Below are 23,770 nucleotides of genomic sequence, written 5' to 3'. Positions count from 1 at the left end.
CTTCAAAGGAAGGCGCCCAGGACACATACAAATCTCCTTATATTGGCACAAAATTATGGTCTAGGGTCTTGTTAACCAGTTTATATAGTGCTTACAATATAACTTCGTATGATGCAGAAGTAAACACCCTCCAATCAAAGCTGGAAGTCAACAGGTAGCGCTCATCTTTTGCCTTATTACAAACGTGTCACTTCACTTGTCCACTGCCCTGCATGGTATTGTCACAAGAATAATGTATCTTCACTTTTGTTTAATGATCCATCACCCATCACAAAGCTATTGGCAGTAGCTTTCTTGGTTCATTTGAGACCGGCCCACTTCTGGGCAGCTGCATCCCAAACGGGCCTTCAGGATTAACCAGCATTGTAACGGTTTGATAGGCAGCCTTCCTCACTCTGGTCTTAAGTTACTGCCCTGCTCTAATTTTGTGTCTCTGCTTTAATAATGTCTAGTCAGATCTGGTCTTGCCCAAACATTCTGGTTTGGACAGCCTTGTCCAGGGAAGTAATGGTGGGTTTTGGTGCTGTTGTCGTTCAATCAGGCTCATTAAAAAAAAAATTGCAGGCGAGCGAAGGGAAATAAGGATGGAGGGAGAGACAGATCTGAGGACCTGCTGGCCTCGTGTTTGTTGGCTTTGGCTGGTCCTGCCGTCTGCGGTGTCTCAGCTGTCCGTCGGAATCAGGAGCGTCACTCCAAGAGGCGACCGCTGCCAAACGGCATTAAAACAGGCCAAGGACGAGCTGAGTGACGGAGAGGAGATGAAGAGAGAGAACAAGGGAGGGACAAAAAGCAAAGCCAGAATGAAGCAGGAAGAAAACAACAGAGTAAGCAGAGATAAAGTCTGTCTGTCATTGTAACAGCTGCAGATTAGACTGTGAAGGTTTAAAAAGGACCGTCACATTTTCCTCCATCCACTCCTCTGATATTCAGAATCCAATTAGGTGGTTGTGTTGGGGGTTGTGGAGGGGGTTGCTCGGTGACAGTGGCCCATTTGTAAGACATGCTATCAATGAGGAACACCAACAGAGGCAATATTTTATTAATGTCTGCCTGTATTCTGCAAATAATGGTCCTTTTTTGTGAGGTGTGTGTGTGTGTGTGTGAGAGAGTGAGAGAGAGAGTGAGAGAGAGAGAGTGAGAGAGAGAGAGAGAGAGAGAGAGAGAGAGCTTAAAAGCAGATGCAGAAATCCTAAAATATAAATATTTTTGTTTCAGAATTGAGTTACAGGGTGAAGGCTTCCATTGCATGACACGATTGGGCAGCTAATAGTGAAACTATGTATATATGTGTTTGAAATCTGATATTTTTGTCAAGAAGAACAATTTTCCTGCACAAGGTAGGTGGGCGGAGGTACATTTTAAATTAATGACACCTTGCCAGACCATCATGTCAGCATCTAAAAGCAACAGCTACAGCTTCCAGACTGTCTGACATGACTTTGAAGCCGCCCCATTGGTTTAAAGAATACGGGTGGTGTTATTTTGTCAATATGATCAATAGTATAATCACCACTGTATGTATTGTGTCGGGCTGGGTATCCAAAAGGGTTCTTACTGAAAGGCTAAAGCTCTATCCAGAATTGTTTGCTTCCGAATAACCTTCTTTACGAGTTTTTCAAGGGTTCTTTGTTAGACTAATGGTTCCATTTCAAAAGCCCTTTTCATCAAAGGAGTCCTCCAGGGATCGTTCAGGGTGTTAAAAGAATCCTGCCAGCCCACTCAACCAAAAACTGGTGATTGTGAACCATGATTGTTGGGGGTCTTCGTTGCAACACATCATCACCGGCCCTTGGGGAGCCTCATGAGGCCCAAGGCTGCTGGAAGTGGTTCCCAGGGCACCGGGCTAAACTGTGAAACTAAAAGCATGGTTAGAAGCATTGGGAGAACACCTTGGGTAGGTTCTGGTTAGCACTTTTAGAAAGGTGGAAAGGTTCTGGGTGGAAAAATTACACCATACAAGGGTCCTCTGGAGAACCTTTCATATGGGGTTCTGGGTTGAACTGTTCACAGAACAGTTAGATAGAACCTTCTTCAAGGGTTACTGGTGGAACATTTATTAAAAGGTTCTACCAGGAACCAAACAGGATTCTCCTTTGGGGACCAGCCCTTTTTATAATGTATTTATTAAGAGTGTAGTGTCGATACGATATCTAAATTTTGAAACTGTTATTGAAACCATACATTTCCAGATACCACTCTTTTAGGAATGTATGTTTTATTGCAAAACATCTGTTTTTAATTCAACAAAATAACTATGCAATCAAATAATATGACCATTTAATAGCAATACCCCCCCTCAATGGTTTACTTGCTTAGATTTGCACAGTGGGTTCATGGTTGTTATTGTTATCCGGTAATTTGGTTGTTATTATTTGACACCATAGACACTCAAAAATTGAGCCAAGAGAGCCAAATAATGTTGTTTAGCATAGCCAGACTACACCAAATGCTGACTCCAAGGACCGTGTTAAAAGCGGTAAAGATTCCCCAAAACTACTGCATCTATTTTTCATGACTCGCCTTTGACTCACTCCCTTACATTCACTGAGCTTCCTCTGAAACAGTTTAGAGCCCCCCTGGGGAGGCCCGTCTTGCACTTTGAAGTTCTCTGTTGTAGACAACCGCTTTGGTTAAATGAAACAGTTTGTGTTCCAGACAGACCGATTTAAAAAATGAAACACTGCTGAGTCACGTCTCTCTGAGGGAGAGGCATTATCGTGTGTTTGTGCGTCTGTCTGTCTGTCTGCCTCGGGAAATGTATGGTTTAATACATGCTCCACCAATAACCCTTAAGGCGGATTCTATCTAGAACCCAACACAGAGGGTTGTACCGAGAACCATCTGTGAACAGTTCGACCCAGAACCCCCTATGAAAGGTTCTCCAGAGGACCCTTATATGGTGTAATTGTTCTACCCAGAACCTTTCCACCTTTCTAAAAGTGTTAACCAGAACCTACCCAGGGGGTTCTCCCAATGTTTGTCTCTCTGTATACCTACTCAAAAGGTGGACAACGTGATATCTGGAACCATTTTGCAACATGTTCAGGACTGAAGAATTTAATGTGTAAATTATGGCCTTTATCACAGTGATGATTTACTCCCTAAAAATAGAATAGTCATAATAATTTAGTGTGAATACCACTTTCGTCGTCGGGCACACAGAAACAGCTGGACCAGGGTTGATGATCTGTTTCATGTGGTTTCTCTGTGACGGTTGACGGCGTTTCGGCTTTGGAAAACGCAGCGACAAGCAGACAGATAGCGAACGAAATGTGGCCTACAGTTCGGCTTCCAATTCTTTTTTTTTTATTGACCTGTCAGAACTGACTTGACGTTTTGAGCAGAAAGATTTACAGCCTCCATTAGGGGAAGGATTGATTTCTTAGGCGTCTCTGAGGAGAGGTCGGAGAAAAGCGTATGTACCGCCGTCCCTTTGATTGACTGATGCTTTCTTTCAGTTTTTTGGCTCGAGTTTTCGCTCTGTATCTCTAAATTCTGTCACCTTCTAGCGGGACATTTATCTGTTCCTGCAGCTTGAGAAAGACTTTGAATCACTTTTTGATCTGAAACGACAACCAAGAGTTTTGATATAATGCAATAAAAATGATTGTGTTATTTGCTCCCAGACAATAAACTGAACTGATAAGTATCTGTAATACCCTCGTCGGGCATTATGAATTCTGTCTGGTGAAACAATCGTAAGCATCACTCCAACAGTTTATTTGATTTTGTTTTACCAAAAGGCTTTATGACCGTACATGTTAGAAAAGGGCTGATTTAATGTAATTCCTCACAGTTAGATTATTTCTCTTAAGGGTAACATTCGGTCTAATGACTACAGTAAAGATATATATTTAACAAAAATATAGTCCGTTTGCAGAAAAGTAAGTGATCTTTTTTTCTCTGGTCTGGGTGAGAGTGTGATGTGGGCCTACAGGGACACATTTCAGTCTGGAGCATGTGGCCGAGGCAGATGTCTGGTTTGATGGTGGCTGCTAATGGTTTAGTTTTCGTTTGATCTTCTTTGTCAGAGAGCATGGAAGCAAGGTTTTTTTTTCCATTTGGGGACAACTTTCTGAAGCACTGCCCTTTCATCTCACTACGGCCCCAATTTACCCGACGAGCCTATTGTGCTCTTTTGGAGACGTGAAATCTATCTCATAACATTCGGATGCGAGCGCCATTCTGATCGTCTCCCGTCTCCATCTCTGTGCAGAGCACCTAAAAGTGGCCCTCGAGGAGTACATGGTGAGGTTGCCCAAGGTTCGCATCCTGAGGACCAAGAAGAGGGAGGGGCTGATCAGGACTCGCCTGCTGGGAGCCGGCGCCGCCAGAGGGGAGGTCATCACCTTCCTGGACTCCCACTGCGAGTCCAACGTCAACTGGCTGCCACCGCTGATGGGTGAGGAACACAAAAGCACAAGACTCATCAGCACTACATGTCCACACTTTCTCACTAACATGCATCCTTATTGTGACCGTGTGATGAGTTGCTGAAATTGCCTCGTTTGTTGATAATGTAGAAAAACATGGAAGTGTCGTTTGTTCCGTCGGCCTACTGAGGTTTACACGTTTTGCATTTACATGCGATCTTTGAAGACACGCCCATCGATTTGTTTAACTGTCTCCCAACCCCATCTGCCTGTGTCTGTTTCTCTCAGACCGAATTGCCCAGAACAGGAAGACCATCGTGTGTCCGATGATCGACGTGATCGACCACGACAACTTCGGCTACGAGACGCAGGCGGGGGACGCCATGCGAGGGGCGTTCGACTGGGAAATGTACTACAAACGGATACCCATCCCTCCGGAGCTGCAAAAGGATGACTCCAGTGAACCCTTCGAGTGAGTGCAGATCTTTCTTTTTTCTTTTGCTAGAGGATTTGAACCCTGATTGTCTAATTGTGTTTCCACATTCATCCTCATATCGACTATTGCACCCGCGTGCTGCACAGGATGGACAATGACAGGGCTGCAGTTTGGGGCTTAACAGTCTCCAAAGCATTAGACTACATTGACGCATGTCTCCTTTTTGGCCTTCTGTCCACTCTGAGCTGGCAATTTAAAAGTGACCTCTAAAAAGCCAAAAAACGTCAGATTGATCCGCCTTCGTGTGATTGTAATCTGCGGTAAGTGGCGATTATCTTCCTCTCTTTGGCAACACATACTACTAGCACCAGGTTATATGAAAACGTTTTTTAGTAAGGATTCCTTTTCATATTCTTCTTTCTCTTCGGGGAGAAAAGTTATAGCGTCTGGCCAATAATTGGATGATATTGTTCAGATCACTCATCGTAACATGGTGATACAAATTTATTGGGTTATTGACCGTGTGTATTGATGTCGAACAAACTTAATTTTAATTGAAAAAAAGAATACATCTGTTGTTGGGCTTAATGGAAATATATTAATATTAACGGAGTGTGAAGGTTCTATCTTGACCTGGAAAACAGTAGTTTTATTTAAGCAAGGCGACGAGTCAGTCAAAAGATCATGTGTCCTCATTTATACCGTAATGTTGAAGTATGTTTTCTGCAATTTGCAGATTTACAGAAAATGATTCAGTGGTAATGTATTGAGCAAAATGCCAAATTGCTGTTTCCAGTCTCTCAAATGTTTCATTTCATTGTTAAATGCATATTAAGGGCTTCGGTCTGTTATTTTATTTTGTCACCTTGGGGGAATTGTGATTTGAGTTTGACATTCTGTACTCAAGAGATTAACTGATAATGAGCATAATCAAGAACTCTTAACATTCCTCCATTGCAAACAGGACCAACCTACCTGGCAGGTAACCTTTAAGTAATGGAAGCCAGAATAAATAAACTATACCCAGAGACACATTTTGCCATTTGTAAGGGCCCCTAAAAACCTGCATGTAATGCCAGACACTCCATTTGTGAGCCACGGGGGATTAGTTAGACAACGTTTCTCTCTGTCTGGACGTCAAAGACTATTTGGGTGTCCTGGGAAAAAGGTATCATCAGGCGGGGCCGGCTGTGGTGCAGGAAGATAAGAGACTAAAGAAGAATAAATGAGCTGCAGAACAATCAGAATCAATCCTAATTTCGTGAATTAGTCTGCTCTTCTTGCCCAATGAAATGACCTTCATCAGTGCAAATCCAATTTGAGTCGCAAAGATTTTCATTTTCATTCTGATAGACATTGACGCAGTGGAGAGCGAGGCACGGTGGGACGGCTAAATCCATCTCGAAGGTGTGTGTGTATGGGAGTACGATTTCACTCCCGTTCTCATGCCTCTGTCACTGTCTCTTTTGTCAGTGCCGTCACCTCTCTCCCCGTCTTTTTCTTTTCTTTCCGCCATGTCTCTCGCTCTCTCTCGTCCCTCCTCCGGGCTTCAATGTTTCATTTAGCAATAAGCTGCAAGGTCAAGAGACTGAAATAGAGAATATCAACTAGAGCATTTCTAATTAGTCTAAATTGTGAGTTAGAATGTTCACGCCGCATTGAGTAAAACAGTGTTATCCTTCAGTGGACTAACTCAACGTCTCAGGAAGACCGGCAGGGATGTTGTCAAGCTGGAGAAAGGAATACCTGCTCCTGGCAAATGTTGTCAAAACATAAGCAAACCTACAACAATTTTATAAAAGTAGCAGAGAATAAAATTGACAAATTTTGTATTTATTTCAAGAGCTTTTTATCAAAAAAATGAGTGAAGAGGAGTACAAATCTAACCAGGCATTAAATCCCAAACCGATTTTTTTTAAATATTTAAAGTATGCCAAACTGTACAGTGCATCAGTTAACACTCTGGGGTCTGGGTTCATTTTCTTGATTTTACATCATTTTTAAATGTCTCTTTTTAAAGTCACTTGCATATGATACATACATACAAAAATTACAGAAGAATCTCAGCTATCTATATAATGAGGCACCATTGTCCCAAGGCACAAGTGTAAAGAGAAAATATGACTAAAGCTGAAAAATGTAATCTTGATTTTGGAAATTGTTCATATTTGTTGTGAAAACATAACTTTACTTTAGTTTTGGTGATGGAAATTGGTTTACCAAAGGTCTTAGGTTCACAAAAGCAGTGGAATATATGAATAAAATGGTAGACACATGTAGATAAATGTCAAAAACCAAATTTATTATTATATGGTGGGGGGGATGAGGTGTGGCTGGCTTTGAGGCCTGCCATGGTGATGTGTTGGCAGGCAGACGGACAGGGAGACTGCTGCAGCTGCATGTTGTCCTCTGGACCCTCGCAGCTCTGAATCCACTCTGTAAAATACATTAATACAAGTCAGTATGAGTTCACTGAAATAAAGTTAACGGTGATAGAGACAACAGTTGATTACCCACCGTTCATAGCTGTAGTCAACTATCTCCGTTAGCTCTTGTTAGCTCGCTCCGTGTTAGCAGCACCTAACGTGACATAAACACTACTGTAGTAACGATTAACGGAGATCCAACACTGCTGGTCGTACTAAGTTCACTGTAAGAAAGTTAACGGTGATCGGTACAACAGTTGAGCATGCACCGTTCAGTCGTAGACACGAAAGAGACATCCAAAACGGGGCTATCTAGTGACGCGCTAACGCTAAGCTATCGTCAACAAACACACGTTAGTTACGGTCTTACAAACACATAATGGAGGTCCAACACGACTAGTCGTACTAAGTACACTGTAAGAAAGTTAACAGTGATAGGGGCAACAATTGATTCCTCACCGTTCAGTCTCACAGAAACGCTGTAGCCAGCTATCTGGCCCGTTAGCTCCGGGTAGCTCCTTGTTAGCGAATCCTTCAGGCACTGGAGCTGCGCCGTCTGTCCCCTCCAATATATTTGCTCAGGACTCTTTGCTTGGCATCTTCTGACTCACATTGAAGCTTTGCACACGTCGTAAGACACGTCAATGTTTAGATGCTCAGACGCGGAAGTGGAAACCATATCCGCCAGATTTTAAACCATATCCCTGTGACGTATTATTGTGATGATATCATTTTATTAAAAACTTAAACACCTGCCCGGCCGCGTTGACGCGGGCCCCAACCCCAAAGGGTTAAATAATGGCATATGAATACAATATAACCTAAAGACATTGTTTAAGAGCTGTTGAGGTCAGTTCGGTCATTGCTGGTCAAAGGTAATTCACTGGAACTGTTCACTGGCTGAAAGTAGAAGTCCGCAGTTGTACTTTCAAAATTAAATTTCACAATGTGTTTCCAAAGTGATTCCCTTCCCTTAAAAAGCCCTAAATGTAACTTCAGAATTGTTAAGAAGTTAATTGCAGACATTCCGAGCTCTACTTTTCGAAAGTCGAAGAATTAGGTTATTTGATTCAGGTGCTACAATCACTCTGGTCGATATTGAGCTTTTACTTCAACAGTGTGTGTTATCAGTCACCACGAGGAGTCTGCATGAGTACACCCTTATATATATATAAGGCAATCCTTGGTCTGCTTCCAAACTACCTGTGTGTTTGTATCATGCAGAGAAGTGTTGGACAATACTCTTTGCGTTCTCAGAGCGTTCTCAGAATGGAAATGGGAAAAGGGCTTTTGTGTACTCTGCCCCCTCATCATGGAATATGTTGCAGAATATTTTAAAGCTCAGAAAACTGACTGCTTTTAAATCTAGAATGAAAGAAATAGAGGCAGGTTCCCAAAAATGTAAATGTTTCTTAAATTGATTGTTACGTCACTGTCTCTTAGCGTTTAGTTTCTTTTAACTTTTTAACTTAGTTTTCTTTTCAACTTTTAACTTGTTCTGTGTTTTCTGTCTGTAACTGTGTTTTTTTATGCTGCTGCCTGTCTTGGCCAGGTCTCCCTCGAAAAAGAGATTTTTAATCTAAATGGGAAAAAAAATGAGGTCCCGCTACTACTAGACGGTCTTCCATTGCCGAATGTTCTGTGTGTGAATGTTTGTTGTCAGATATAAACGCAATGGTATTTTAAAACTAGGACACAGTGGTGCTTTGACCTGAATCCATGTCAGCACGCTAATATGTTCACATTGGGTCCTCTGACATGCTCATGTTTAGCAGGTATAATGACCATGTTCACGTCTGAAGATGGATGGATGGATGGATGGAAAGATTGATGGATGAAAGATAGATAGATGAATGTATAAAGGATAAATAGATGGATGGATGAAAGATGGATGAATGAAGGACAGATGAAAGGTTAGATGGATGAAAGGTTAGATAGATGAAAGGTTAGATGGATGAAAAGATAGATGGATGGATGAAAGAGAGATAGATGAATGGATAAAGGATAGATGGATGAATGAAGGACAGATGGAAGGTTAGATGGATGGATGAAGGACAGATTAAAGAATAGATCGATGGATGATGGAAAGATGGCTAGATGGACAGATGGAAGGTTAGATAGATGGATGGATGAAGGACAGATAAAGGGATAGGTGGATGACAGATACACATATAGATGGATGGATGAAAAGATGGATGGATGAAGGACAGATGGATGGATGAAAGCGATAGATGGATGGATAAAGGATAGATGGATGAATGAAGGACAGATGGAAGGATAGATGGATGGATGCAAAGATCGATGGATGGATATCTAGCATTTGTATGAATTCCATAAAATACCTTCATGCAAAACAATGTTTCCCCAAAAATTTGTTCCTGAAAATCAGCTAAACAAAGCAGTTCCTTAGCAACGAAGCAGCAGCAGTAGGATTGCTGACTTTGGGTCAGTTTACTGCCATTTATATGAAGTGTTGTGCAGCTGCAGAGGTGAACTCCCCTGGATGTAAACAGCGGCTCTGTGTTTGACCAACGCTTCTATTTCCGTTGTAACCCGACGTGTGAGTGTTCACACTTATGCACGAGTATTTGTGGGAAAACTGCCAAAAACTAGTGATGGTGAGATGAAGCTTCCTGAAGCATTGAAGCTTTCCATCCAATTGGTTCGCTCATGGGCCGAAGCTTCATGGGGCTTAATTTGCTCTACTGCGCCACCAAGTGGACAATAAATGTAAAACAGGCAGTGATCATAATGACACCATGGCTTTGGTTTGTGAAGCTTTGAATTGAATGAATGATGTTTGTGACGCCAATACATCACTTATTAACTTATTAATATTGTGTCTGTCTTTATGATATAATGGCGGGATCAAAAGTGAAACTGGAAACAAATTGGAGAGTGGGTTGTGATATGACTGTGGGTCAGTGGTTAGCATACCTGTCTTCCAGCCAGAGGATTTGTGGTTCGAGCTTCAGCTCCGCTAGTCCATGTTGATGTGTCCGTTTTTCACAGTGCTGGGCTTTTTGAGACAATTTCGCCTGCTTTTTAAAATACCCTTTCACAGGCACAGAAGAAGCTGGGTACACAGAGGAAGGGGGAAAATCCATTGAGTTTAGCTGCCCCTTATATTTCAAATCGCACGGCAAACCCACAAACCATTTTCTGAATCAGTCACGTGGTACGGCCGGCTTGAGAGGCTTTGAACGTCAGCACATACGTCACCGTCATCGAAGCCTCGACACGAAAGGACACATCACTACCAAAAACTACCGCTCTCCTCCATGTGTGACCATTAGAGAGTTTTCCCCGCAGAGACCAAAGTCAGACAGCTATTAGTATATTATATTATTATTATTATTATTATTATTATTATTATTATTATTAATAATATGTATCTGACATAGATCATGATATGTCGAAACAAATTATCAAATTGGTGTCCACAGCTATGAGCTATCCTCCATCGCTGTGCTTGTCATCAGATGACACTCTTTATGGAAAACATTAAACCTTCATAAACCATTTTGAATGATTGTTTTTTTTATTTAAATTGGCTAATAATCATGGCGAACACGATAGCATGATATGAATAAAAGTAAAAGTCAACAACAATATTGTGCAGTCCTAAAGTACTCTTTGAAGAATTACTTCTGATTTTCAGGTCAATTTCCTATAAATCTCAACTGAATAAATATATCAACTGAAGGAAATAATTCATGCTGAGGCTTTGGGTTATTTTCATCACTGAATGTGACATTATTCCAATGATACGTTGAGTAATATAATAAGTATTTTCCGTGATAAAGGAGAAAGTAAATATTAAAAGACAACATATCAAATATATCAATATCAAACAACTCCTCCTCCATTTCCACCTCCACCAAGGATCTGAATTTCTGTCACTTTTCAATTTCAATAAACAATGACTGGTTTTCTTGGACGAAAACATCTAAATATTTATTAATTCATTATCACTGTTAAAAATTTAAATTGAGCCCTGTTAGCTGTCGAAGGTAAGCTAGCAATACTTGCCAAAGCTAATTACAGCTCAGTAATTAGCCCCCCCTAATTACTGTTGTGTCAAGTGAAACCAGCAAATTCATATTCAAATGCTTCCACTGTGATGAGTTCTGGTGTTTTGGTTTCAACCTGTCACTTTATTTTCTCTCTTTTTCATGCATTTGAAAGCCGGCGTAAACTGCTGGTGTGACGGTGATTAATGTCCACGCGGTCGTTTGCTGTGTAAACGCGCCGCATATTATGAAAGCCTCCAGGCAGAAAAAAATAACCCCAAAACATTTGCATTTCCTCCAGTCATAATATTTAACCTCATATGTAATAGTTGGTGACAAACAGCAGTTCAGGAATTAACGCTTAAAGTGTTCATCGGCAAACATATGTAGCCTGCGGCTGCTATTCTGGTAAATTAAACAGGAACTGGTTGAGAAACCAGCTTCTGCAGGTTTTTTGTTTTTACTTCACGTTTTGAACTCCACGAACTGGTTGATTGATTGTCAATTTCTTTGCTTTATTTCATGCCATATCTCACTTTATTTATTTGCTCAAAGTTTCAAATAAACATGAACTGTCTGTGCATTTTAATTCTCCTCAAACTGAGATAACACCGAATGTACACATACATATATACGAAGTACTGTTGTGTACAACACCCATTTTTTGTCTTTCTTTTCCATTACGAACCCATAAACAGACTGGTGCTGGACCGACCAATCACGTGGCTCAATCCTCCGCTCAACACAAAGCCTGTTTGTGATTTGAGAGGTGTCCACTTTCCATTAAAACAGTTAAAAACTAAAAACCTTATGAAAACAAAATGGGGGGGGGGGTGTAACTTTAAAAATGTGGACTATTCCTCCGTGGACAAATGTCCCTTTTTGGGTTTTGCAAGAATATCAAATAGCAAGAAACACACATATAAGTCTGTTGTATTATTCCTCTCCTCACTGCATTTGCCCTGTCAGTCTTTTTCACTCTCCTCTGTCTATTCTGCTGAGACAGTCTAGCACAGTCTCTGCCACTATATTTATTCTACCATTTTCATTGGGCCTGAATAAAAAAAAAAACACAATGGAACAAAAAGTATCGCGAATAGCATGTTCACAACTTTCTGCATAGAAACCCCCACAATGCAATATGTCACATACCTGGCGGCGATGACGCAAGTGTCTGAAATCTTGATGTACTGCTTTCTATGAAGTAAACTGTTGAGTATGTATTGTACAATGAGAACACACACACACAGCCACCTGATAAGAATGAGTTGGTCAAACGTCACTGTGAAAATATATATATATATATACAGTTTTTGTCTGCTTGTTTCTGACACTTCTGAGAAATGAGGTAAAAGATGGCTGGAGAAAAGAGCTCCGCTAAAAGGCGAAATAGTCTAATTTTCTCGTTCCTTTTGTGTCCCCTTTTGATTTGGGCGTGACCATGTGATCCTCCGTGTCCCGCAGGTCTCCAGTGATGGCAGGTGGACTGTTTGCAGTGGACAGGAAGTGGTTCTGGGAGCTGGGAGGATACGACTCGGGGCTGGAGATCTGGGGAGGAGAACAGTACGAGATCTCCTTCAAGGTAAAAACCTGACGCACACCAGCAGCACCACCAAACCCGCCTCATGCACAGCTGAGTGGAGACAATATTTAATAGTGTCACTTAAACACCTCCATTTCAATTTTGAATGTGTGTCTTGAATTCCATAAAGTGAGAGGGTCCTTCCATGTTTTAAGTTGGGAGTCACCCTGTATATTTGTACTGGATGTTGCATACTACAGTATTATTGGATACACATGTAGAATATAACGAGCACTATGAACCATGCGTTAGCAATATTTTAATTTGCTAAACCTTCTTTATTCTAAGTTACATTGTATACAAAAAAATATGGGACAGTTTTATTTATTGATTAGATGTGTATCACCATCTGATGTGTATCACCATCTGCTGTGTTCAATATTGTGCGCAATTTTATTTCCAGTAGATCACAGAAGGGGACCGGCGGGGTTGTTGGGTCTCTGTGCACACGATGTATGTCCTGCTTTCTTCCAGAGCTCCTTCACGAGCACTTCCTCATTTAGAACCAAGATGCATCTGAACGCATCGATATTGTGACACTGTGTTGCTTTTTAAGGAGGAAAGAGTGCGTTCCGCATGTTTCTCCTAATGAGTCATTTGTTTATCCGCGGCTCTTCAACTAAATAGCTGTAGATGAAAAAAAAACAATAATGTTGAGCCCATGAGACATTCCTCATTATGGTTTCCGCTCTTGTTTCAGTCGTTTGAGCTGAACATACTCTGCTGCATGGAGAACTCTCAACATTAATCACACTCAGAATACCATATTAGATCATGCTTTTGTCTGGTGCTTCAGCATGAATTATTCTACCGCGTAGCCGTAACTGCCTGCGACTCGGCCAGCATGTTAAGAGCTTGTCTCCCCCTCCGCTGCCTCCGTCAGCGCGCTCTGGACGGACAAAAACGTCCCGTCACTATAATTTAATTCTGGTTTGAACGAGTAAGGACTTTTGTCGTCTCACTCAATTAGGCACAAAAGGCCACTGCCGGGTAATTTGATTTGATTAGACGTTTGTATTATATTCACCTACTGCCGCGTCGTCATTGTAAAGCATTCACATTGTGTTACTCGGTTTTGCTAATTACCTCCGCCAAGGAGGTTACATGCAGGATGATGGAAAAATAACTGGATTTTCATGAAACTTGGGTAGAAGGGTGTCGCATGGGCCAAGAAAGAACCTTCTAAATGTTGGATTCACCCATTACTGTTCACATTCGTTAAAGGCGCAGTACATGAAGTTAAGAGTCTGTACTGGGTCTAGCGTCACTAGCAATTGTGGAGGTGTCTTGAGACAAAGTGGTGGCAGTCCTAGCTGCGCAAAGGGCGCTAACAGCGTCCACAGTGCTGACAGAGCTAACAATGTCAACCTGAAGGGGAACTGGGAACTACGCTACCGGGCCAGCCGATTCTGCCGAGTGAAGCCGATCCAGAAGTGTCTTTATACTGTGAATTATCTCTCCTGACCACCAGGGGGCGACTCCTCTGGTTGTTTAGAAGTCTATAGAAAATGACTCTACTTCTCGATTTATTCCCTCAGTAAACATTGTAAACATGAGTTAATGTCTCAATCTCTAGTTTCAAGTCTTCTTCAATACAGCATGCTGTTAATTTTGTAAATGATGGTCCAATTTAAAGTAAAATAGACCATAAAGAGCAGTATGCTGTCTGATTCTCTTTTTTCGTTCTGATGGTAGGGAATTAAAATAGTTCCTGATCTGATCCGTGAATAGTAGAATGGACGTGATTTGAGTCTTTTCAAATGTTTTGGCTACTTAAAGCGCCACTAACCAGACTTATAGACAAATAAAACGACTGCGTATTGATAAGAGGTGTGACTCGTCACTGCTCACCTTTTTATATGGCGGCAAAACCCAGTTGAGACTGAAAGGAAACCAAACTACCACCACATCGATGCACTCATTAATTAATGCACGCATTAATATATGTGGCACATAATATCATACATTTGAGATCAGGCAAAGTTAGTTTCAAGTCTTCTTCAATACAGCATGATGTTCATTTAGTAAATTATGGTCACATTTTAAAGTCAAATAGACCACAAAGAGGAGTACGCTGTTGGGCAGGCTGACTTTGATTGACAGGTAACTGACTCTACCAGAGCCATACATGGCATCCAAATATGGTCACTTCCGTTGACCGGTTGCAAAAATCGTGGCGACGGCCGTAGTCCAAGATGGCGAATGAGTGTAATATTGTCTGGAACTATTTTCATTGCATGTAATAACTGTATGCATAAAGTCCTAATTATGTTTTAAAAGAGATGTAATGCCGTCCCGTTGCATGGTGATGTGGTTTGAGGTGAGCAGATTGTCGAGGCTGTGATAAGACTTTCAATTTAATCCGGCGTTGAACTCAAACTCCGGAGCCCGCCTCCAGCGCTTCGCCCTTGTTATTAGGCTCAAGTGTTTCAGTCTGGGATGAAGACGATTGGAGGGATCGACGCAGCAGGTCAAAGCTTCCCCTACAGCGAGATGTGGAGAAGGGTGGAATCCAATCTGTTATTTCCCCCCCGATCCTGTTTGTCCAAGCTGAACCGGCGCAACGAACTCGACAAGGAGTAATTGAATTGAAACGGAAGCCAGCTGATGTCCACTCTGGGCGATCAGGAAGGGGAGCGATGCAGAATAACAACAGACTGACGGGGAAATTATCAAGTCCAAAAGGAAAGTCCATCAGGGAACGGACAACATTTTCCACACGTTGTTGACCCACTGAGCTTCTGGCGGCCGGTCTACATCCATCATCGGACACACGTATTTTGGTCACGATAGGAGTAGAATAGCGAGGTGTCAGAGCTTGTGGAGGACGGTGTGCTGTAAAGGTGGCAAAATAGGTTAATGCTAAGAATATGAACAATAAAATAGCTTAAAATTAGACATTGTTCTCTTGAATAATAGAGAATACACTGACTGCACAATCAGTTGAAAAGGGGGTCAAATTGGTGATCTCCATTCATTGCTTTAAGATGAAATGATGAGCAGGACACCCTTAGATTCACGGACAACCATTTTAATAATCAGTCCTTTAAGATCTTTAAGAAGTCAAAATGCCAAAACATTCACTGGTTCCATTTTGTGTTGTACTGTGGGTTTGACTCCCCGACGTGGGCTCGATAACAAAATCCTCTGGAGTTTGTTTTTAGGTCCGACATGACGAAGCCATTACAATAAAAGACGTTGTACATGTTTAGATAGGAGTGCCTTGTAGCATTCTTGGGTTTTTCTTTTCTGCATGTATCCCCATCCGAAGAAAAACTAATGCAAAAAACTAGCCCCTACACCCAAACACGTGTTGAATTCACTGACAGTTTTCATCGATTACTATTAATTGATAAAAAGCAAAACAGCGAGACTTAGCTGTGTCACACTTTCAAAGATATCTGCAGTGCAAATGTGTATCGACTCATCTTATCTCAAACCGACTTCTTCTGTCTGACCTTCTGTTCCAATTAAGCACAAAGTAACACGTCACCCTGAAATCTATCTTTTGAAATGTCTAAATACTAACACCCTGTGGTGTTATGAAGCGCCGCTGCCTTTCAGAAGTAAGCATAACAAATCCAATTTGAGTCTTTGTCATTTAGCGGAGCGTGATTGACTCATTCCCTTTGATGCATGTTGCTCTCTTTGGTCTACGAACGCATGAACTTTGGAGTCATTTCGCAGAGTTGTTTTGAATGGCGTTCTCACTCCGGCACGCTCCATAAAAGAAGATTGGAATCTGCAATTAGTCAAGCTTTATTTTATTTAATCTAAACTAACACAACATTATGTCTTCAACATCAGTCTGACTGTCTGACGGAGGCCTTGCTTCATTCCTTCCATCCTTCCCTTTCTTTACATCCTGACCTTGTTCGCTCCTCATCGCTGTTTCCCTCACAACGTCTTCCCACGTTCCTTTTTCATTGTTTCATCTTCTCTTGATTTGTTGACCTCGCCTGATATTCACACAAACGCCAGCGCTGCAGCTTCGACCCACCAACCTCGACCTGACATTGTCTTTTTTAATCACCACTGAATCTCTTCCTCTCTCTCTCCCTCTCACTCTGTAGGTGTGGATGTGCGGCGGCCGGATGGAGGACATCCCTTGCTCCAGGGTAGGACACATCTACAGGAAGTACGTCCCCTACAAAGTTCCCGGTGGGGTCAGCCTGGCCAGGGTGAGTCCTGGGATTGTTTTATAGCATGTTAATGTGGACACAAGGACGCCCAAGGGTGTCTGGTTTGTTGCCTTTGTTCATGCTTTGCTGGAAACATCTCACGGTCAAATATTTTTCGTTGAATGCGTCGAGGTAAGCGGCAATTAGCAGATTCTCTTTTTTTTCGTCCTGATGGTAGGGCAAGTAAATTAGAATAGTAGAATGGACGTGGTTTGAGTCTTTTCAAATGTTTTGGCTACTTAAAGGGCCACTAACCAGACTTATAGACAAATATAACGACTGTGTATCAAGAAGAGGTGTGAATCTTCACTGACCTCACGATTTTATATGAAGGCAAAACCCAGTTGAGACTGAACGCAAACCAAAGTACCACCACATCGATGCACTCATTAATTAATGCACGCATTAAAACATGTGGCACATAATATCATACATTTGAGATCAGGCAAAGTTAGTTTCAAGTCTTCTTCAATACAGCATGATGTTCATTTAGTAAATTATGGTCAAATTTTAAGGTCAAATAGACCACAAATAGGAGTATGCTGTCAGGCAGGCTGACTTTGATTGACAGGTACGCTACCAGAGCCATACACGGCATCCAAATATGGTCACTTCCGTTCACCAGTTGCAAAAAGCCAATGTGGCGACGGCCGTAATCCAAGATGGCGAATGAGTTGAATGTTGTCTGGAACTATTTTGAAAGGACTGACAGGAAACCAAACTACCACTGCATCGATGCACTCTTGCATTGATACATGTGGCACATAATATCATACATTTTATATCAGCCAAAGTAGTTTTACAGCTGCTTGTGATTCGATTACTTTGTGTCTTTTGGCTTCTTCTGTCCATCGTCTTTACACGGCGGATTATGATCCTCATCTTTGCTTCAGCCTATCGGCAAGAGGCTCCATCAGCCAAATCTCCGACCCCAACTGTCTGCGGCCTGAGTTGCAGATTTGTTGGGTACAAATCAAACTCCTGTGGCCTCAATATACGACTTACAGTTCTACAGCTCGAGATTCTTTTATTCAACACCTTGACACGGCGAACGGAATGAAAAAAGAAAAGCTGTTCATCTGGCCTGTAGCTGAATATTATTCATTATGCATGACTCAGTCTCCGTCTGACACCTGGCTCTGTTTGGCTTGCCTGAATGTGTAATTAAACCTCTTGGTCTCTGTTTTTGCCTCGTTGGACTGACCATTAGCCCCTCGCTGAGGCTGCACTGAATGCTGATGTCAAACAGGCAGCAGTTTTAATAATACCGGAACACTTCCCCCATCGGGGGCCGTGAGGAATTAAGAAAAGTCCCTTGCGTCCTTCTCTCATTTTAATAAGCGGGCCTTTTTTCCTTTAGATGGATTGTTTTAGTCGACGGCCATGTTTGTTGAGCATCAGTCAGGAATAGATGAGACGGCACCAAACAACAGACAGACACAGTTAACGGATATCTAGCGAGGCCTTTAGCAGCTGAAGAGCCAGAAACGTAGTGAAAGAGGGAATTTTGGACTGACAATCATAAAAGGTGGACACGAATACAACCAAACAAATGATGAAGTCACTTTTTAACAGACAGGTTGAAAAACATGATCGTACACTGGGAAGGGAATGTCTGAAAAAATACCAAATAAAAACACGTCTCCAAGAAGCAGTTTAAATCCCGGGAATACTTTTAAAGGAACTAAAAGGTTCCTTCAGCCCTTTGTTTTCGGTCTGTGTTTCCATGGCGATCCACGGACCTGTAAAGATTAGGCAAATTGCTCCGCTGACGTATGACAAAGCAACAAGAAATGGAGCGAGCGCTTCAAAAGGTTTCTGGTCCCAAAGGAAAGTTTCAAATGGTCTCGCGGAGTTGCATTATGGAAAATGTAGAAGCCGATGATTTTGAAAGGATTTTGAGGGATTTATTGCTCATATCCTTTTTTTGGGAGGGTAGGGGTGTTGTCCCCAAACAAAGATGTCACACTGTCAAACGAAAAGTAAACTATTGAAGTCAGTGTTTTTGGTGCAGTGGAAGCCAGCGTATTAGTGTGTGGATGATGATAAGGATGAGGACAAAATATAGCCACATTTCTAATTATGGCCTCTTTGTGAGGCAACGGCTGCTGCTACTGTGCGTAGTCGTGGGATCGTGACGTTGAACAGAGAGAAGCCCGCCAGCACGCTATTGTGACGAATGCCGATCGAGTGACACGTCGCATGAAAATCTGACCTGATATGTGGCTCAAAAGATGAGATTCCATGTGATTTGTGCTTTTCAGATTGTTATGAAAAACCCAGATCGGAGTCACATATGCACCAAAATAATCATCCGCCTGCAGTGTGAATGTAGCCGAAAAGTCCGTATTGGCTGTCCGCTGCATTGACTTTTAAAGTCAATGCAAGTTGTTTTTAATAAGCAGCCCAACACCTTTATGGGTATGCTGTAGTTTGGAGTTTGGTCAGTGTGAGGGTGAGGTGAATAAAACCAGTGTATTTATTGTTTCCTCCTTCAATATCAAGACGCTGTTGATTTTGTGGGCATTGTTCATCCCTTTAACCGTTTCATGGTAAAAAAAAAAAATATCAATAAATTAAAAAAAAATCACTTTGTGTGCATGAAGGTCATTTACACAACAAAGACCCTCCAGACATGTTCACAGGTATGCGTGTGTGTGTGTGCGCGCATTCTACATCTGTGAGCAGAGGGAGAAAGTCCAGTCAACATGGAGGGAGATGGAACCACTGAACTCCACTTCACCTGGAGAGCCCACGTTTGGCTGCAGGCAATGAGCACAGCAAAAAAAGAAAAAGAAAACTCCCTCGTGCCACAAATACCCATTCACACAGAATGTGTATTTGTGGCCAGAGGGATTTTTATTTCTGCACGATTTGTATTTATACCTTCCTGGGAGGCTCCCTGAAGCTGTATTCTCATTCATTCCAACATCCATACCTCCAAGGCTGCAGCCATCTTTATTCTCAGACATGCGTCCGCCCCTCAGAGACAGACCAGCTCCGTGTTTTTTTTCTATATACTGCTTTACACCTCAAAGACTTCCAATGGATGGATTTCCCATTTCTCCAGTGTAAAGCTTTCATATTTTCAATCGTCTGAGCTTAAAGAGCCTGTTAGAAGCTCACTGCCCTGCAGTCATCATTGCTTACAGTTTCAGCCACCTGCTCATCTTTTTCATTCCATTCAGTTTCATTCTGAAATTAGATGCTTTCATTATCTTTCACACACATTTTGGCCGACCTAAGGTTGTTTTTCCAAGTTGAGTTCTTCACAGTCAAGTGAAAAAACACTTGACACAATATAAACTCATTCATAAAAAGACACTGAAAGAAAACCTTTTGAACAGTGGTTCTCAACTGGTCTGGCTCCAGGATCCACCATCACCCCTGAATGACAAGCTACGACCCAAATCGAGGAACATTCTCAACGTCTCAAATTGATTTAATGAAAAGATGGTGCAGTTTTAACCTGAGATAGTACAGGATATGTATGTCAACACAAAACAAGTTTATTGATAAACCAAAACGAGCAGCTGGTGGCGATGCTAGAGAGGGAACTATATCCTTTTACACTCAATTAGCTGCATTTTAATTAAAAAACAAAAAGTGCACCTTCAGGACACAAGGTATTACAACATACATAACAATTCAGAATCTTCAGCTATTTTTAAAACAGACTCAACACCTTTCATGTAAACAACCAAAAAAGTCCAACAATTAAGAAGTAGTTTCAAAAAGACTCAAATTACCTAACTTTAACTGAGAATACACACTCATTGAATCTATGACAAACACTTTTCCAGTAGCTTTTCCACAATTTCAAAATAAATTAAACAAAAAGTGCAATTCAAAAGGATTCATATATACAAAATGTACTTTTCTTGTGATTACCTCGTCAGTAGGTAAATACTAAAAAACATTGTGCTTTACAGAAAATGAAGCAGCACTCAATTCTCCTTACGACCTCCGAGTTTTTTCCTGTCATGCAGGCAGCGTTACCAGTTGTGAATTATATATTCAGTAGGCTGTTTAATTTGTTTAATTCCTGAAAACATGGAGGGACAAGTGCAAAACAAGTTGAAACCAGAGCCGGCAAAAAAAACGACACTCTGCTGCATAAAAAAGACCCTTCAAAATCAAACCACAGGATAAAAAAATTAAAAGTGTTTTTTAGTTTTGTGGAGGATTGACTCTGTCAATCCTCACGACCCACCAGTTGAGAATCACTGCTTTAAAGGTTCTTCTCACCTACAAAATAAAAAAGGCAAAATGCCAGCAAACGTTTTGGGACAGCTGTGATCTAAGACGAGCGCTCTCGGTTTTCCTTGTGTTATGTATGTATGCATGTATGTATGCCACGCACACAGACGGATTGTGCAAGAAGGCCAGTGTCACGATATTTCTGTCTTTACACTTTTGTTCTCATCTTGTTCCCTGTTTCTTAAAGTAAAAGTGATTTGCACTTCCCTCGGCACATTTTTTCCCCAGGAAGTGTTCTTGTCAAAGGCTTAACACCCCTTCTGCAGGTGGCTCAGTGTTAAAATGTCTTCTATCATCATTACCACTAAAACTGATGCGACGTGATCGTACTTCTATAAAAAAAGAAAAAATATGTACTGTCACATATTCTGTATCTTCTTCCTCCAATACTTTATTGGAACTTCATGATGCTTACACTGAGTGAAATATCACATCAAACACACATACTGTATCGTAGTGCTGCAGGAAGACTAGAAACAACTAGAATTTAAAATAAAGGCAGATGTCTTCTGTCTTTTTGGCTCTAGTCCAACTAACCAGTCTTGTGGTTTTCTTTTAGCTCAAAATGAAGCCAACTCCTCGTTCTGATCAGCGTTTCAAGAGATAGTTTTAATAGGCTGCTTCTGTCGGAGAGGAAAGAACGAGGCCGAGAGACTGTGTCTTTTAAGAAGCAACCCTGTAAATTAGCAAGTAATTGAGTTCTGTGCTGAGGCGGCTTTCATGACCAGAGACAAGTTGCTTCGGTTTTATTGGGGGGGTGGAGGGGTTTCTTCATCTCTCGCCTCCTGGGACACGATGACGGATGCTGTGTGACGAGCGGCTTTGATCGTGTTGTTGTGTCGGATGAGTTCAAGCATCAAGGACGGCCGGACGATGTCTTCGTCTGTGCGACAGTGTCGACGCGATGTCCGGCAGCACGGAGATATGCTAACGTGACAATTACATTTCGCATCAACACTCACTGGCATTCATGCCACATAACATATTTTTAACATTAGTAGAGAGAAGTACTTTTGTTGTCCTTTTTTTTCTCCACAAGATATTCTGCACTTGACTCTTGGTTTCAGGAGTGGATTAGATATGTTGAAGGAGGACCGAGCTCCAAATTGTCATCTCTTAACTCCCAATCTTTGAAAACAACAACTTAAAGCTGCAATAATCTTCTTTTTATATATATATATATATATATATATATATATATATATATATATATATATATATATATATATATATATATATATATGCATACACTCACCTAAAGGATTATTAGGAACACCTGTTCAATTTCTCATTAATGCAATTATCTATTCAACCAATCACATGGCAGTTGCTTCAATGCATTTAGGGGTGTGGTTCTGGTCAAGACAATCTCCTGAACTCCAAACTGAATGTCAGAATGGGAAAGAAAGGTGATTTAAGCAATTTTGAGCGTGGCATGGTTGTTGGTGTCAGACGGGCCGGTCTGAGTATTTCACAATCTGCTCAGTTACTGGTATTTTCACGCACAACCATTTCTAGGGTTTACAAAGAATGGTGTGAAAAGGGAAAAACATCCAGTATGCGGCAGTCCTGTGGGCGAAAATGCCTTGTTGATGCTAGAGGTCAGAGGAGAATGGGCCGACTGATTCAAGCTGATAGAAGAGTAACTTTGACTGAAATAACCACTCGTTACAACCGAGGTATGCAGCAAAGCATTTGTGAAGCCACAACACGCACAACCTTGAGGCGGATGGGCTACAACAGCAGAAGACCCCACCGGGTACCACTCATCTCCACTACAAATAGGAAAAAGAGGCTACAATTTGCAAGAGCTCACCAAAATTGGACAGTTGAAGACTGGAAAAATGTTGCCTGGTCCGATGAGTCTCAATTTCTGCTGAGACAATCAGATGGTAGAGTCAGAATTTGGCATAAACAGAATGAGAACATGGATCCATCATGCCTTGTTACCACTGTGCAGGCTGGTGGTGGTGGTGTAATGGTGTGGGGGATGTTTTCTTGGCACACTTTAGGCCCCTTAGTGCCAATTGGGCATTGTTTAAATGCCACGGCCTACCTGAGCATGGTTTCTGACCATGTCCATCCCTTTATGGCCACCATGTACCCATCCTCTGATGGCTACTTCCAGCAGGATAATACACCATGTCACAAAGCTCGAATCATTTCTAATTGGTTTCTTGAACATGACAATGACTTCACTGTACTAAAATGGCCCCCACAGTCACCAGATCTCAACCCAATAGAGCATCTTTGGGATGTGGTGGAACGGGAACTTCGTGCCCTGGATGTGCATCCCACGAATCTCCATTCATTGTCCATTCCATTGATAGGATAGCAAGATGCTATCCTATCAATATGCGCCAACATTTCTAAAGAATGCTTTCAGCACCTTGTTGAATCAATGCCATGTAGAATTAAGGCAGTTCTGAAGGCGAAAAGGGGTCAAACACAGTATTAGTATGGTGTTCCTAATAATCCTTTAGGTGTGTATGTATGTGT

At 41.6% G+C, this 23,770-nt stretch overlaps 1 protein-coding gene across 1 annotated transcript in view; it reads left to right on the top strand.

Moving 5' to 3' along the window:
* The window catches only part of galnt10 (UDP-N-acetyl-alpha-D-galactosamine:polypeptide N-acetylgalactosaminyltransferase 10 (GalNAc-T10)), a gene marked incomplete at both ends in the record, with an annotated part of 70,813 nt that overhangs the window by 42,357 nt on the left and 4,686 nt on the right, over positions 1–23,770 (top strand). The window contains 4 exons of the mRNA XM_079214007.1: positions 4,217–4,402; positions 4,662–4,845; positions 12,713–12,830; positions 16,904–17,011. Of these exons, the coding sequence (XP_079070133.1) occupies positions 4,217–4,402; positions 4,662–4,845; positions 12,713–12,830; positions 16,904–17,011 (596 nt within the window). The remainder of the gene's footprint in view (positions 1–4,216; positions 4,403–4,661; positions 4,846–12,712; positions 12,831–16,903; positions 17,012–23,770) is intronic.

The sequence above is a fragment of the Taurulus bubalis genome (assembly GCF_910589615.1).
Source record: "Taurulus bubalis genome assembly, chromosome: 2".
Lineage (NCBI taxonomy): Eukaryota > Metazoa > Chordata > Actinopteri > Perciformes > Cottidae > Taurulus > Taurulus bubalis.
Note: the sequence above shows the minus strand (reverse complement) of the source record. Positions and strands in the feature narration are given on the sequence as shown.